Genomic DNA, 17948 nt, shown 5'->3' with positions numbered 1-17948 from the left:
TGTAGTTTTGTTTAATACAGTTTTACCTGCTAAGATTATCACATAAGTTTGATTCTGTTGTTCCCTTTTTAAAAAATGTGTTCTCACATCTTTCTCATATTTCTTTTACGTGTACTAAATTGACATGGAGAGGTTAGGAACAGGTTATGTGTTGTGGCGTGTTTTCTTAAATATTGTGAGAGCAACTTAGGAAAATAAAGGCTAGTTTTACCGTTGGGAAAAGGCATAGAAGTAGTTGATGCAGGGAATGGGAGGGAAGGGAAAGGGGAAAGCTACAGCAAAACAAATGAGCAAGCATGAAGCTTACTGAGATGTGCCACAGGAACCTCTTAGTTTCAGAGGGCAGGCGCATTGGTCTGCAACCGAACAGCTAGATTTGAGCTTTAACTCTTAAAAGCTCATACCCTGAAAATCGTGTTGGTTTCTAAGGTGCTATAGGACTTGACAATAGCTTCTTAATGAATATTCAGCTGCACTTTTAGGATAAGTAATGGCTTATATCATATGTATATATCTTCATGAAGAATAGGCAGTTCAAATTACTGAATAGGCAGCTCAATAGCTTTCCTCTGGATCATACTGATCTCAATTTTTTTTCCCCTATTGTGATAAATGTGAATTATGGCATACAGGGCCAGCGCTAAGGAGTTGGCCAAGTAGGCCGCTGCCTAGGGTGCCATCTGGTGGCAAGGGCAGGCCACTGCAGCCAGGGATTGAACAAGGAGGAAAAGGTGCGTAGTGCGGTAGAGAAAGGCACCTAGCTGGGGGGGATGTGCGTGGCTGCGGCTGCAAGTGGCTCGAGTGCAGTCATGGCCTGGACCTCAAGAAGCTGCATGCCCAGGACTTCACTGACTGCATGGGCACCAAGTTCCTCCACCAGAGCAAGGGTACCCCACGCTTGCCCACTACTGACCACACTGCCCCCCCCCAAACCTGCTGCCTCCACTACATACTTTGAACTGATGCCCGCTGGGCTCCCCCCCTCCAAGCAGAAGGCCAAGTGCCCACAGACAGCCCTCCTGCCCCCCAGTGGAATCCAGCAGGTGGCAGGTTGGGAAACGCTGGCACCCCAGCCAGCTAGGGGGGTTGGGATGCCTGAACTGCAACCACTCCCTGGGATTGCAAGCTGCCAGCAGGAAGCGATGGCAGGTGGGAGGGTGCAGGGCACACACTAGGCATACGGACCCCAGTCCAAGCCTTTCTGGGCTGGGATCATCCCCTGGGGATGGAGGGCTGGGGGGGGGGCAGCCCGGGCCCAGCAGCAGCAGGACAGCAGCGGCCTCTCTCTTCCCCAGCAAGGCCCCAATCACAATTTGCATTCCCTCAGATCCTGTCAGTGAGCTTGCCGTTGCCTCCCTCAACTGGATTCTCCCTTCCCTATTGCTCTGGATCCTTCTTTATGTAGAGGAACAGTCACAGCAATAATCAGATGCTCTCTATAGCAGTCTTTTAATGTACATAAGTGGCCAATACTAGCTGGGGCCCCACAAACAAATGAGCAATTTGGAAATCCCACCCCTCAGTTCCTTCTCCTCGATTCTCAGAGTTTAAGCTTTCTGAAACTTTGGAAGGCTTTCCCCCCCCTTAATTGCTCTCTATATTCTGTCCTTTCTGAGCATACTCAGCCCTCGTCAGAGTTGCTTTTCAAGTTAATTTATAGAATCCTTTCTTTCAGCATAGGCAGAAAAGCAGCATGATATCTTGCAGATCTCAGAAGCTGAGCAGGGTTAGTACTTGAATGGGAGTCCACCATTGAAGACTTTTAGTTTCTTATGTTAAAGGTGTGCATATGACACAAGCAGCTTTTAAAGTCAGTTTTCAAAAATCATCCTACACTGTATTCAGGAGAATATGAATACGTTATGACTTAAATGACCAACATTAAATGCAGTATAGATGCACACCAAAAAGAGAAAATGGTGGTGCAAAAATCTCATGGGTAGCAGAGCTTGCAACCAATGTTCCCTCTAAGCTGTGGGGTCTTGTGAGCAAAAAAATTATTCTGTGAGCTACTGGCATTAAAGTTGTGAGCTACTGCATAAATTAGTTTTTTGGGGGGCCATTTTTTCCTAGCTCACACTAACTCAGCTTAGAGGGAACACTGCTTGAAACCTGTTAGAACAACTTCAAAGTAGCATCAAGGCAGCTCCATTCAATCCTGTGACACCTTGAAAACGAAGGCATTTATCGTGGTCAGAAATTTCACGAGCCAGATCCCACTTTGTCAGATGTATGCAGTGTTGCATTTAGTTAGCAGATTTATACCCAGGGTTTCACATAGCAGGGAGAGGGGAGTAAACTTCAACCAGAACTATAATGAATAGACTTTTTGTGTTGGTAATTATGCAAAAATCACCCCTCTATTAATTAAGGTTCTTCTGGTATGTCAGTTTTGAAGGAAACTCTCTTTGGAAAACAGCTGGAATGGATTTTATAGTCACTGTTTGCATATTAAATAGAGTGATCCATTTGCCATCTTTGTTTGTGGCAGCCCCTGACAGAATTTTAAAGCTACCAGCTATAAAATGCCTGGTTTCATGCACCAAAGCTGACCTATCTTTTTCCCAGTCCAGACCTCCTGCATGCAGCCTCTTTTGGATCACACCTACTGTGCAAACAAGGCATAGGTCCCAGCAGAGGCTATGCCCAGGGACCATATGGCTTGACAGAAAGGGTAGAATCAGGTAGAAAGCCCACTATGCAATCACTCTAAAGCATCTTTAGCATGCTTATTAGAAGTATGTGAAGTTTAAACCAATGCAAGTCACTGTTGAATGAACTGGATAATCGGACAGAGCTGTAATCGCATTCTGATTTTGCACAGGACAAGAAACTTGTAGTAGACTCCAGCTCTCACCCATCCTGCAACACTGCAGAAATATCTGGAACATGTTTTTTAAAATTGGTTGGTAACACAAGTAGGTAGCCTTCCCTAGGGCACCAAAAAGCCTGGCACTGATGGCATACCAGGGAAATGGTGGGCATTTTATCATTGAAACACTGCTTTTAGTATCTGTTGTCACTTCACCACTCCCTGATAGGCGTCTACATTTCTGGAAGCAAACCCTACCTAATGCAGCAGAACACAACAGGATAGTACATGGGTCAGAATGAGCCATATCACCAGAAGACAAAGCAGCAGTGGTTTATGCCACAATTCTCAGAGGTGCTGTGCAGTTCCTAGGTCAATGAAATAGCATTCTAGTTCAGTTGTTTATAGTTTGAGCCTTCCAGGGCAGCTACAGGTCATGAAGCGACATATCAGTGGCGCCACCAGCTTGTAAAATATGCTTTATTGTGCCTGAGCACTTGCTTGCATGTTCTACAGTGTGATTTGCTGACTGTGATGAACTGCTAAGTGCAAAGCATGCTCCATAGAGGTAGGAGGTGCCATTAATCACCCAGTTCTACTAAATTTGATATGCTGAGCTGAAAGCTTTGCCTGCCATCTTGATATAGCAGGACACCTGATGATGATATTCAATATTATTTTCTTACATTGATGCCCTTTCTTGACAAGTGTATAGCTGCAGAGGAGACAAGAAAATATAAATGAATAGTTCAAAGCTCAGATTGCCTGTGACCTTCTTGCCAATAATTGATAAAAGTTTAAGCTCCTACTTCCTTTTATCCAAGTTGGTTTTCTCCATGTGTAGGTGTTCTGATTCTCCCATGTGGTGTTGACTCATAAGCTTGTTTAAAAGTCAGCTCTGTCCCCTACCTCTCCTCAACACCCCCAATCACTTTGCTCTAATGTTGTGCTCTTTTAAAGAAAGATCCTTTCTAAGGAAGAAGACAGTTGCTTTAAAGTAAAACCTACTGTAGTGTCCTCTGTACTTCAGAAAGTCCTTTCATCTAGCTATTTCTGATATGCCCAACTCATTACAAGAGTTTATGATCACTGCTGGTTTTATGTGTGGAGAATTTAGTTTGCAGCACGGTGTTTAGTCAACTGAAGTTTTCAAAACAAATCTTACTGAGCATTTTAGCCCTTCTTTGAGAGAGGCTACCAAGGTTCACCATGCTGCAACAGTGACAGGAAGCCTATTGCAGAAGTTTCCAGTTAGCCTCATCTTCAGCTGTGGGGCAAAACTTCCAGCATTTTGAAGCATGGCTGTAGACAGTGCCAGGTTGCATCACATTTCTGCCTTTGACTGCAGTATTAGTTGGGACTCTTGATATTCCCTCCCTCTTTGTTCCCATACACACACATGCCTAGTAAAATGTTGTTTTCTGGAGCACACAAGGAACAGTCACAGTATGTAAACTGGGGCCAATGGGGCCAAGCATGCACACTGAAACTGGAAACCTGCTCACTAGCCCAAAAGACATTCTGCAAGATGGTGTATCGGCGGGGGGGGGGGGGGGGGGAGGAAAGGGAAATGTTTATCCAGAATAAATTCACGTTCCAGGTTGAAGACTTTCAGAAGTCCTGAATAAAATCCTGGTGTATCATGATATCCCTCTGTGGGCAACTGAAGAATCTGCAGTATTTTCTTCCCCACAAACCTGAGGTCCTAAACCACAAGGGGAGTGGGGGGAGTCATGAGCACAACGACATGCCAGATGCTTGCCCTTAATGAACAAACTTCTGTTTCTTTATGATGTCTGAATAGAGGCAGTCCCTTTGCAAAGCACTGCCACATCTCATTGTGTTCTACATTGGTCAGACACCCAGATCCTTCTTACTTTCTGTTTACTCAGTCATCTGGAAGAGAGGGCATCCCGTGTTTCTGAGTCATGGACTTCCTTAATTTTTCATCTCCCAGACATCTGAGCCAGCAGCATAAGCTCCTCCCTGTCCAGCAAAACTCCTGGTTTGAAGGCCCTACTTGCTAGGAATAATGTAGCCCTAAAGTTACTGTTACTAAGTAATCCATCTTCAGTATATCTTATTCAGAATATGCCTCAGTTTGTGGTTACTTATATCCAGAGATCAGAGCTACGGACCAACAAACAAAAAAGCTTTCTATAAACCTGAGGAAAATCCCAGTTTTGCAGAAAAATCTGAAATCCAGAAGGGAAGAGAGAAGGAAACAGGGAAAGCTGAGGATATAGGGGCTGCCTGGAGGAGACAACAAGGAAATAGTGTGGGGAAGAAGATTCAGAGGACAAGAAGGTGCCCTCACAAGTCCTTGCAGGTTCTCCACAGTGGAACTTGGCCTTCCACAACTGGACCAGCCTTTTCCCAGGGGATGGCAGCCAGGGGGAGGGAGGAAGGGAAAGCTGAGGATAGGGGGAGGCAGATAAAGGTTGGCTGGTGAGTTGGAAGGAGAGAAGGAAGCAGGGAAAGGGGAGAGGCTGTGGGGGGTTCAATGAAAGGGGAAAAGAAAATGAGGTGCCCCTTAAAAGACCCCCACTTGTAAACTTCAATGTATACCCATACTAAATGACATCTGATATTAAGAAAAGGATGACTACTAAAGGAAAAATAATTTTAATATTTCATAGGAGAGGCCAAAATAGTTCTTCTATTTATGTACATGACGTGAAGCTTAATCCGCCAAAGTAAAATGTCTGCATGGCCTCCAAAAAGGTTAACCTGAGAAGTAAGAAATCATAAATGCCCAGATGGAATTCCAGAGTAAATTCCAAAGTTGAAGGAGTCTTTAGAAGCTTGTCAGCATCAACTACTTTCCTTAAATGGAATTAATGTTACCTAGATCCCTCCTGGTGGATCGAGATGGGCAGGCCTTAAGCATCCACCTCTGTTCTTTACTGGATCTTTTACATGGGTGCTCCTGTTTTTTCAGCGGCATCGAAGGACCCAAGTGCAACCTCTTTGGAGCCTGAGGCTAGTGACAAGGATAATATACTATTGCTGAATGAGATTCTCAATGCATCTTCTTTGGATGACGGCGAATTCAGCAGGGAATGGACAGCTGTCTTTGGAGAGGATCCACTTGCCGACATAGCCACAAATTCTTCAGGAGGAGAAATGGAGACCAGTCAATCAACATCCTTATCATCACCTTCAGGCTTTCTTCCTTCTCAGCTTTTAGACCAAAATATGAATGATTTACAATCCTCCCTTCAAGGTATTGTTGGGGTGGTGGTGGTTGTAGTGATGATGATGATAAACCTTTTAGTAATTCAACACAGCTTGTTGCTTAGTGCATTTCCCGATTTGTTGGGAACTAGATTGCCCCTATGCATTTCCTTCCTGCTAAGTATTTTAACTACGGACTGTGCCTTGTATGACAAGTGCATGTGCCTAGATGTACTCTTTGGGTTGGATCCAGACTGTATTAGCATGTTTCACTGATTCCGCCTTCTCACTGCAAACACTCCCCCTCTCCTTTATGTTATTCTTTGAGATCACCTATCCCCCAAGAGTAGCATTTCATGGAGATCTGACAGCTGCAATGAACAGAGGGGCAGAAGGCAGAAACTGCTGTTGGAAAATTCTGTCTGGATCCAAGCCCTTAGGTAGTCTGCCTGCATACATCCCAGGATGACCCTCTCCCTCCAATTAGCCACACTAGGGGAGGTATATATTGTATCTCCCCCCCTCCCATTTTCACTTTCCGTATGCGTCATGTAGCTACCTACTTGTGTTGCAAAGTACACATAGCTGCATCCAGGCTTAAAATGAAACTGCTCTATTTATTCGCACTGCTGGTTACTTCAGTGCTTCATACGCAGACTAGCCTCCTTGTTGCCAATATTCTGTGTGTTCCTCTCCAGCGTTTCTTGGGCAGATGGTGGTTGTGGGAGGGAGGCGTAAAGGGTGAAAGGAAAAAATTTCCTCATTATTTTTAGAGCGAAGGGATGACGTGTGTGACGGGTTCTTAACTCCTCCAGGGTGTTAACGTGGGCTGGTTTGCTTGTCATTTGTTGATGGGAAAATTATTCCTCTGACATTTTTCAGGTAGAGGAAAATAGAAGAGCTTGCTGTAGCAGTACGAAAGCTGTTATTAAAGGGACTTTGTCAAGACTGGCAGACCTAAGATAGGAGCATGGCATCAGTGGCTGAAATCCCTGTACTTTGGCTTCATAGATGTGTCACTAGGGACATGACTGGCTTCTCATTCTAGTTCAAAATGTATAATAAAACAAAGTATTGAAAATTTAAAGCTCTTGTGGGCTTGTAGAGTAGCCCAGTGTAGGAAAGCTTAATGGCTTGAGAAACTGAGCTGCGAATCAGGGAGCCTGCAGTTCAGATCTCACCTCTGCCATGAATTAATATTGGCCTGCTTTACAAGCTCATTGTAAGCATTGCTGAGATAGATGTATGGGAAGCATTTTCAACACTTCAGGTGCTATACAAGTGCTATCTGGGAGGTCGTCTTCTCCTGAATAGGGCTATAGGGTGACCAAACTAAATACTGAATTCTTTGGCAGCTGATCTCCAAAATCTCAGGTGCTGACCTGTGCCAGCTTTTCTCCCTTTGTTTTTGTAAGCAAAGCATGTGCTTTACTGCTAAGGTATGCCGTACCTTGTTAAACTTTGTCATAAGACCAAACTGCGTGTTGCACAGAGTTTCCTGTAGGTTCTTCTGACTTTTGAAACACAAGAAGCAGTAGTCAAGGGTGGGGGAAAGAGTGCTTAGCTCTTTTCCTGCTACCATTTCTTCTCTCAAAATTGCCATCCTGAAGCGGCTGTTCTTCCCCTGAGGGGAAAGACATGAGGACCTTATTTTTTTCCCAGTGAAGGGAAGAGCATTTGGGGAGGAAGAATGGCTGATGGGGTAGGGTGAAGCATCTAATCCTGACTGCACCCCCAGGGTGGGGGGATCGTCAGGGGCCAGTTATATAGAACAAAATCAGGATGTGTTTAATCAGAACATAGTTCTATCTTTGCCTATTCCCGTTTGTCTTTACTGGAAGTGATTCCAACTATGGGCTTTCCCAACCTTACTAATAACATCCTTTCACTTTAAATCAGGAGTGTCAAACATGCGTCCTGGGGGCCAAATCAGGCCTCTGGAGGGCTCCTATCAGGCCCCCAAGCAACTGGCTGTCATCTGCTTCCCTCTCCTTATCTCTTGCTTTCTTCTGCATAACAGCTTGCTTTGCAAGGCTTGCTCAGTTGCACAGCTACAGAGCAAAACCTCTATTTTCTCCATTGGCTGAGGTTCCTCCCTTGGGGAAGAAGAGGGGGGAGGCAGAGCTGGGGAGGGAAGGAAAGAGCCACAGCTTTGTTTACCCAGTTTCCTGGATCCCATGGGAGAAATACAAAGAAAGCATCTTTAAGATGAACAAGTGTTAACATTTTAAGCATATTTCAAGGGTTTTTTTTTTAATTGTGTTTTCTGTGTCCTTTATAAAGTTTTTATCTCTGCTACCTAATCTTAAATAGGTACACACATGGCCTTGCCCAACATGGCCTGGCCTAACCCGACACGGCCTGGCCCAACCAGGTCTCATTTATGTCAGATCTGGCCCTCATAACAAATGAGTTCGACGCTCCTGCTTTAAATGGTAGGACTGATCTTGGGATCTGATACAAGCAAAGCTTCTGCTGTGGGATCTAATATCACCAAGGACAGTACTGAATTCAAATAGGCAGAACTTTTTATATTTGAATGCACAGTTTTACAGCATTGGTTTTGATCTCATAGCTGTTCTCTGAGATGGGTGATACACAACTCTTTGCTTTAGTTCTCAGGTTCAGATGAGGAACTGATGCCAGGGGAGGGACGATGGCTCAGTGGTAGAGCATTTGCTTGGTAAGCAGAAGGTCCCAGGTTCAATACCTGGCATCTCCAACTATAAAAGGGTCCAGACCCTGGAGAGCCGCTGCCAGTCTGAGCAGACAATACTGACTTTGATGGACCGAGGGTCTGATTCAGTATAAGGCAGCTTCATGTGTTCATGTGTTGTACCTGGGCCTAGTTGAGACAGGATTTGAACACAGATCTTGTATACTCCCAGTCTGAAGCTGGAGGGTCTACAGTAGGGATGGGCATGAACTTGCGCGTGAACCTAATTTCAGGCTAAAATAGCCTAGGTCATGGTTCATGAACTGAGGTTCATGCAAGCTCCCCTCCATGACTCTTCGTGTTTCTCTTTCAGACGTTCATGTGGAAGCGGAGGGGAGAATGAGAGGGATCACTGAAATGACTTGAATCAATTTCAACTTAACAGCATGGCTGGAGCACCTGTCAGCTACTAGGCTGAAATCAATGCAAGCCGTTTTAGCAATCCTTCTCACTCCCACCCCCACTTCTCCTGGCTGAGGCATGCCACAGCCAGGAGAAAAGGAGAACCGTCCTCGGAGATCCCCTCACCACTTTCTTCTGGCCACGGCTCACCACAGCCAGGAAAAAGGTGACCCCAGGATCTGCATGTGGCAGAGAGGTCTCTCAGACAAAGGAAGATCCTGTCTACAATGGTGGAGCCATTTAAAGCCTCTAGTTCTGCTCCCTGCTGCTTCGAAGGGACCCCCTCCTGTCTGTAGCCAGCAGAAAGGAGAGGGTAAATTGCTTCCTGAAAGACACTTAACCCCTTCCTATCTGGTGGCTGTGATGAGCTGCAGGCAGCAGAAAGGTGGGGGTGAAGTGCCTGTGGGAAGGTACTTCACCCTTTCCTTTCTGCTGGCCCAGCTGTCTCAGGTCTGCTTGTGCAACCTGTTCCAAGGGGCTGCCCCAGGCAGCCTGAGACAGCTGGGCCAGCACAGAAAGGTCCCTCCCCACCACTGAACTGTCACTCCTCATGCAGCCTGTAAAGGGGCTGCTCCAGGAAGCCCAAGGTGGGGATGTGAAGTGCCTCAGGGGCCAGGAGAAAGATGGGAGATCCCTTCTGCTTTTTCATGGCCAAGGCTCACCACAGCCAGAATGGGAGACTCTTCCTGGCAGATCTCCTTCCCACTTTCTCCTGGCCACAGCTTCACACAACCAGGAGAAATGCAACCCCAGGAGCTTCATGCAGCTTCATGCAGTATCTGTTTCTCAGCCACAAACAGATACTTGTTGCAATGGATTTTCCTCCCGCAGCACACTTTAAACAGCGCCACAGAAGGAGAAGCTGACCCCATGATCAGTTACGGCTCTTCTGCAGCGTTCAGGGGGTGCATTCTATCACATCATAAACCACACAAAACTAACTGGTTCTATAAACAGGGAGGTCAGTGAAGGTTCGTGGTTCGTGCAGCCCCACAAACCAAAATGAACCTCGATTTTCCCAGTTCGTGCCCATCCCTACTCTACAGTAATTCGTTATTCTGGCAACACGCAGACTGGGTTGTAACATATGCAAGCACAAGATGCTTGTTCTTTTAGACATGCATTCAGTTTTTATTTAACAAGCAAGGCCTGAGTTAAGTGTACTTTATAAGCAAGCCACTCACACTACAATAAATGACAATTCTGGAAAAAGAAGCTGCCACAATTGGTCCTTCATTCATGCAAATTAGGGGTTATTTGCATTTATAATAGTCTCTCAGTGATTTAACAGGGGGACAGCCTTTAATGGTAAGAAAAACATGCCCTCTTGAAACTCTGCTGGATTACATGGACAATCACTGCTTCTCTGAACAGCTGACCATGCCAGCTAAAGTTTTTTAAAGGGAAGCATTTTGGCTTTGGATCAAGGAAACGTGAATTTAAATCCCTGCCAAGATATGAAGTTTCCCACTGGCCTTGGGCAAGTCTTTCAGCCGGAGATCCTTGAGGGTACTATGAGTGTATGGCAGTTTTTCTGAGACAGGTCATTCAGCTCAGCTTTCCCATGTAACTAAGTCTGCCCAAAGAGCAGCCAAAGCAACTTTAAGATGAGATTCTTCTTTTAAAAAGGGGGTTCTCACATATTTTATACATTAAAAGTCTTTCAGGGCAAGGTGGTACCTCAGATTATGTATAGTTCACAGACATGTCTGTACAATGATTACCTTAAACTAGGAACAGTTCTTCAGATCCTTATTTTGAGTGCCTTGTTGTGTACCCAGTGCCCTGTTGAGGCTAGAAGCAGGGTTGATTTGTCTTGAAGCACGTGCCTGGTTCCAAGCTAAATGCTTCTGGCTCAGGTTAAACCTATCCCCCTCCCTCCCGAGTAACCTCATTAATCCTTAGACAGTTTTCACTCAAGATGGGTGAGAGCAGTAAAGAACAAATTACAACTATTTTGTTTCTCCTGCTCAGCCTTACTGCATCTTGGGTACTCAGGAACCAGAGCATTAATCAAACAGACTATGGAATAGGAACTGCAACAAAAATTTCATTCCATCAAATTACCTCTATACGTTAGAATTCCCCAAACATCACAGAGTCTTCACTCTGGCTGATTTTAAAGTACTTCCATCTGCCCTTCTTGAAGGGAGATGTGCGCATATCCCATATGTGCAACGTCTGGAACAGTTGAAACAATCAAACACGTCCTCTTACATAGTTGATTTTACCAAGGCATTTGGAAGACATACATCACCCCAAATACCCAGCCAGACCAAATGATTTTTATACTTCTTTTCTTCTTGCTGTTCATTTTAATGAATCTACTTTTAAGGTAGCAAGATTCTGTGCTCTGGCATGTTCAGCAAGGCAGATGAAGACAGTCTAGTATTTTAGTTTTAGTCTAGTATTTTAATAATTTCATTATTACCAGTAATATTATCAGGCCAGTAGCTAACCAGGGGCCCCTGGGGCCTGACCTCCTGGCAGTTTTGGGTGGCCCCTCATCTTCAGGCTGCTGCCTCCCTCCTGCGTGATTTAAATCACATGGGAGGGGCATCCAGAAGCAGCTGCTGCCCCTCCCAAGCCATATATAGGGCCCAGAAATCAGCTGATCGGTGGGGTCTAAATTATGCAGGAGGGGTGGCAGGAGCAGTCACCAGCCTCCTGCACAATTTAAAGGGCTCCCTCCCCCAGTGGCCCCCTCCCCCTGTGGTCCCTAGCTACGGGGCTGCCAGTAATTGTACATTTTCTGCACAGAATATCTATTTTATGCATCCAGCGTGTATTATGTATTGTTGATTTTCTTGACTGCTAATCTTGGATCATAATAAACTAAGTAAGTTAGTAAGAAGCAGGTCATTGAGAGGATGAACGAGACAATTGCTTTTGGCAAAGCAGAAAGTGTGTTATTGAAATCATAAACAACACATTTTCCATTTGCGACTCCTTGCATGATCTGCGGCTGTGGTGTAGGCTGAAGTTTATAAAGACAGCTGTGAAGTATTGCACATTTCCAAAGAGAATGTCTAAATTCAAAGAAGGGGGAGAGAGCAGGCTCCACTGAAGAACATGGTGATTATAGCGTATCACAAAAGATTGATGTATGCCACCTGCCCAATGCTGCTGCTCACCAAAGAGACTAATGCCAATGTGAATTGTATTAGCAAAGGCCTCATACACAGGATGAAAGCATTAATAGGTGTTGCTCCATTGGATACTGGGTTACCCACAGCTTTGAATTATTGGCTTTTCACAGAGAGAGCAGACCAATGACAAAGTTGGTCAAGGGCTTGGAATAGATACCATTTGAGAAAATAATGGGGGCACAGAACGTAACAGTAAGCACCTTAGAGACCAGTAAGATTTCCAGGGGATAAGCTTTCAAGAATCAAAACTGAGCTTTGACTATCCCCTGAAACCCTTGTTGGTCTCTAAGGTGCTCCTGGACTTGAATCTAACAGTTCTGCTGCCAACCAACATGTCTGCCCTCTGGAAAAACAAACAAAAAGGAAGTGTTCCAGGAGATATTTGAAGGGCAAAGCTGATACTCAAGTTTAAGCAGTGCAGAGATTAATTTGCATGCCAAAATAAATGTCCAAGAAGAGTCATACTGTTGTCATGAAAAGTTATGAAGCCATCTAGCTTTGTCTTGTCTGTCCAGACTGACAGTGGCTGTGCAGGGCAGAGAAAGGCTTTTCTTATCACCTGCTACTAGGGAGCCTTCAGCTGAAGATGCCAGGGATTGAACCTGGGATCTTTGGGAATTTGAATTATGTGCTCCACTGAGCCTCCTCCAAGTTGTGGAATTTCCTTGTTAGAGATACAAATAGTTGAGAATCCTACCACCGCTATGTGGGAGTAGAAGGAAACCTGAGCTAGGTGTTCCTAGAAATCCATTCCCACCCTATTATTCAAAAGAAAGGGACATTGCTATTGGGTAGGTAACCACAGTTGTAAAAATCATGTTATAAAAAAAAATTCTGTATGTTTCTAAGTATAATGAATTACTCCAAGGCATTTCTAGCTATATCAGTCTGAAGTTCCATACTTGTCTGTCCATGTCAGTGTTGTATGGACTATAGGGAATGAACATTTGGAACAACCCCAGTACTGAATTAATTTTGCTTGCTTAGGTGTACTGCGTGTGCATACATCAGAGTCCCTTTACAAGCAACAGGAGATGGCCCACCTGTGTCATAAATGCCTCAGAGAGCCAGAACCAGCAAGGACTTGAAGCATGCCTATGTCCTTGAGTTTCTCCAGTGTTTGACCTGCTGTTGGCTTTCCAGTTTAATAAGCAAGAAATGCAACATCCCTCAATTGGTGCAGGCTGGACCTAAATTGTAGTGCATTGCTTGAAATGGAGTATCTCAGTTTGATGTCTGGCAGATTTGCCAAAAAGATTTGCAGCAATAGGTTCTTCTGCATCACTGCCAAAAGGAATCCTAGATTGTTGGGGAACTTCTCCCCTCCCCCCACCCTTTGTGACACTTTCTCCATAGTGGGTCACTTTCATCAGTATGGAAGAATGCACAGAGTAACCAAGGTTCCCAGCAGTGCATGCGGAAAACTGCTCAGGCTACTGTTTTTCATTCATGTGATTAATTGGAGATGTTTCTAAGGCTGCAAACTTGTGTGCAGTTACCCTGCCTAATCCTACTGAGCCCATCGTAGAAGTTCAGCCTAATTCTTCAGTCAAGCTATTAATCAATTTTGCATATCTGTGAAGCACCACAGACCAGACAGACTTCCTTCAGGTACAGGTGACACCAAGTTAAGCATATATATGACATTTCGCAGGCTCAGGAAATTATTTTTAGCATTTCCTCCCATCCCCTGGCCTTTTGGCAAAAGAAGGATCATGCAGGCCTTCTCTGTCACTCTTGTTTTGTTTGTCTACAAAATTATATTGTTCTTAGGCACATTTATCCTGTTTTGACTTCGGGGGGGTGGGGGTGGGAAGGCCTTCTCGGCCCTTTTGTAGAACAAGTTATTGTTGCTTGAAGCACTCTCTGTGCAGATGGAGAGCCTGGCTTCCCAGAAAAATCAAGTAGGTATTTTCAGTGGTCTGCTGGTGATATATTTCTCTCATCTTGCTGCCTGTCTCATTGTACAGACTGCTTTAATATAAAATAAAAGGCATTCACTTCTTCCTTCCCACCAGCTCTACTTACATTCCATTTTGCTAATAATTAAAGCAATTGTATTTAATTTATATGTATAGGAACTGTGCTCTCTGGCAAAAGTGAAATAATCTGGTGACTGCCTCCATTTTTAAGTTTAATGGGGGGGGCGGGTTAGGAGGATGACTCTTTGTTTCTTTGTGTCAACTTTCCCTATTTCGTACAGTGGCTGGCAGAGGAACGGGAGGCTTGGTTTCCTGAGTTTCTCCCTGATAACCTTGCCCCTAGCTGCTCTTTGAATGCAAGCAAGCATAGAGTTTCAGCCAGCAAAGGCTTTAAAACTGGGGGTAGGATCTTCCTCCAGGTAAATTTGTCTCTTCTGGATTCACCGTTTGTAAATAATGAAAATCCACTCTCTATAGGGCTACTCTGTAGGGTTTTCCCTAAACTGTTGTTTTTGTCAGAGCCCACCTGTGCAAAGGACAGACTGCCACTGCCAGTCATGCCACAAGCAGCCAAACTACCTAAAAAGAGCTGCAGCCTCTTGCTGGCTAGCACCCTTCTTTCAGGTGGCACAGCACTGCATGCTGGGGAGGCTTCAGGCTGCCATTTGCAACAGCCAGAATCCCCTCCCCCACCCAACCAAATCTGTTCAGGATTTCTGTTAAGTATCAGAATTGTCATCAGTATACTGCTCTGTAGGCTGATGGATTTAAGTGAGCAAGACAGGTAGAGAGAGTGAGATTTGCTGTTTTAAGTAAATAGCACCTAAAAATAAACTGGAGTTTATTTGCATGAGAGCAAAAAAGGAATGGGTCTACTTTAGGTATTGCTGCCGTGAGAAGTCTGAGTTCATTAAGTAATTACTGATGAGTGACATGAGTGTGACTTTGCTATTGAATTATAGGTTGGGCAGCCAGCAGCATTAGCCCTTCCCCTGCACCGCAGACAGCGCAGAAACCCAGCAACCAGACCACGAGCTTCAACAAGACGCCCATGAAAGGTGATAAATCTGTTCCCCTTTGGGGTGTTCAGTGTCATTTGTGTTTGCTTTACCAGCAAAGTAATTAAAGCCTACTTCCCCCCCCCCAGTCGCTCTCAGATCTATTTACATGAAACAGTTTTCTTTCAGGAATTATGCTTTAATTGAAGCATAATTTAAGCAATCAGTGTGGAGATTCCTATGCCTGTGTGTTCGTTGGCATTAGTGCAGCCAAGGCAGAATGGCAAGGCAGCAGCAGCGCTTGAGTTACAAAGGCCGTTGGCCACAAACCTCCACTTCATCAGCTGGAGACCCTGCTTTGTTTTGACTCAACCACTTCCCGTTTCCAGTTGGCAATCTGAACTGAAACACTTCTGCCTGCAGGCAGCATAGACCCTACTCTGTGACCTTGCCAAGCTTTTGGCATTCCTGATCTTGCCACCTGATGGCCCTTTTAATCCCCACCTGACCCCCAAGAAAGAGGCAAGTTCTAGGACTATGCCATTGTCTCAGAAGACTGATATGTTCCAGGCTTTCGGGGGATGCTGTGAGGAACAGACTAGGTAAAATGAGCATGTATTACTTGGGTGGTGGTAGACAAGAGAGAGAGAACAAGAGTTTGACAAAATGGCCCAATGCTTGGTTTTTCTCTGTTATCACCAGCATGTTAAAATGCATCTCCTTGGAGCTCAGAAATGTATTCTTTCTTCAGCAGGGCATCCTAAATCTCTTGTCAGAATGAGTCTTGTTTCAAATAGCTGTCAAGCAAGAACAAAAAACAGAAACCTGACTTGGTGGGGATTGTGTTTTATTTTTGCAGAAGCTGCAAGTACCTCTAAAGATTTAACTGCTTGGTTTAGCCTCTTTGCTGATCTGGACCCCTTGTCCAACCCCGATGCTGTTGGGAAAACAGATAAAGAACACGAATTGCTCAATGCTTGAGCTGTCTGCCTTCACACTTCATCAACATTGTTCTGGGGCCTTTAGAGGATTTATAGAAGGAGATCAGTGTGCTGTTGTACGACTTCTCACATCTGTGCCATTCTAATAAAATCAAAGGGATTGACCCTCCCCTTTCTGTAGGTAACAGTTCCTTGCTCTTGTTTTGTATAAAGAAGCTGCACCTTTTTGTCTGTGAATGTACTGATGAGGGCTTCCGTTTTGGGGAGATGACTATCCAGATTAATGTGCTGCCGTAGACCAGCTCTTGGCTGAGGGGTGTTCACAGCTAATACAAGAGCAACATATAAATGACAAACCTATTTTTTATATTTGTGTAAATCAGAAAAGAAAATAATGGCAAAAAAGCTGCATGTATCGGTTGTATATACAGTAGTATGCAGTACGCTGCTGCAATGTGAAAATGTAAACTACATTTCTTTTAGTATCCGTAGTGAAAAATCAATACTTTGGGTCTAATCGTTCCAAGAATTATATCTGAGTCCATGAATCAGCCACGCTCATTCTCTAACTTTAAATTATTAGGCCAACAGCATTGCACAAGTCCACACCTACTGCCCAGACGACACCCTTCTAGTGCATTCTGTTGTGCCAACGGTTTCTGCAGTTGGAGAACAGGTGGGCATTGCCTTTGCCAGAATGTGCATTTACAGTCATTGCAGTTTCCACTCCAAGCACTTTTCATCCCAGCTGGTTTCATAAACCCATGTTCTTGAGCCTATTGTGACACTCTTCTTTAATAAAGATGGTTTTGACATAAAATAAAGTGCGTGTGGACACCTTCTCTTTTGTCAATTGGAATGTGGGCTGTTCGCCCAGTGAGGACAATCATCTTCTGTCACAAGGTACTAATTCATCTCACTGCCAGAAGGCATGTTTCATGCAGTCAGCTGGCAAGAGAATCATGTCGGCAAGATGTTGCTTCAGGTTGACCTTTCTCTTCAGATTAATATCTCCAACCCTTTCTTCCTTGGCCTTCATAACATGGGAAGCTAAAGAGATCAGTACTATCCTTTACTTTGGTCAAGTGATTTGAGAAGAGTGTGGAAGAAGAATTGGTTGGCAGTAGGGTATTCAGCATGCTTGCCCTCCCCCCTCCCCTTCTCTTTGAAAAGAGAGATTCTCTATTAAAAAGCAAATTGACACATACAGCAGAGCAATAATGTGCAAGTCATGAGGCTAAGCAGACTGGGCCAAGTCAGACTGCAAGCAAGGGTACTGTTTTTAAGGCTTCCCCCATGTAAAAACTTCCCTATGTCCTTCCTTTTGTCTTTGCTGTGCTAGTTTTTTGTTTTACTTGCAAGGTTTTTGTATAGGAAAAAACAATCCTTGCTTGCAGCCAGCAATAACGATGTATTTGTTCATTTATTAAACTTATATCCCACCCTACCCCACAAGTGGGCTCAGGGCAGCTCACAACATAACAAAAGATTGATCATATAAAAACAGCTAAACAATGTAAACAAGATGGCACTAAAACACTAGTAGTCCAACCTTGCCTGTAACATTTTAACAGGCAGTAGTAGATGGCCTGATTTATAATATTTAATCAGACAGTAGCAGGCACCCTAACATACAGTGCCCCATAATAGACAGTATCTGAAAGGACTGAGCAGGTACCAAAGTCAGGGGAGGCCGAGACAGTTTAATGCCTGCTGCCTCACCCAAAGGCCTGGCGGAACAACTCCCATCATACAAGTGGGAGCATATTCCGTCAGGGCTGAAAAAGTTCTGGCGCTGGTTGAGGCTAAGTAGACATTTCCCAGGAGGTGT

At 44.6% G+C, this 17948-nt stretch overlaps 1 protein-coding gene across 8 annotated transcripts in view; it reads left to right on the top strand.

Annotated features, from left to right (window-relative positions):
* Positions 1-16941, top strand: part of ICA1 (islet cell autoantigen 1) — a 92992-nt gene extending 76051 nt beyond the window's left edge. For all 8 annotated transcript variants that reach the window (XM_060248574.1, XM_060248571.1, XM_060248567.1 and 5 more), the window contains exons 13-15: positions 5754-6038; positions 15141-15236; positions 16036-16941. In XM_060248574.1, the coding sequence (XP_060104557.1) occupies positions 5754-6038; positions 15141-15236; positions 16036-16157 (503 nt within the window). In that variant the 3' untranslated portion in view covers positions 16158-16941. The remainder of the gene's footprint in view (positions 1-5753; positions 6039-15140; positions 15237-16035) is intronic.
* The last annotated feature ends 1007 nt before the right edge of the window (positions 16942-17948 follow it).

This window comes from Heteronotia binoei, chromosome 10 (assembly GCF_032191835.1).
Source record: "Heteronotia binoei isolate CCM8104 ecotype False Entrance Well chromosome 10, APGP_CSIRO_Hbin_v1, whole genome shotgun sequence".
Lineage (NCBI taxonomy): Eukaryota > Metazoa > Chordata > Lepidosauria > Squamata > Gekkonidae > Heteronotia > Heteronotia binoei.
This window is presented reverse-complemented; position numbering and strand designations above follow the sequence as displayed.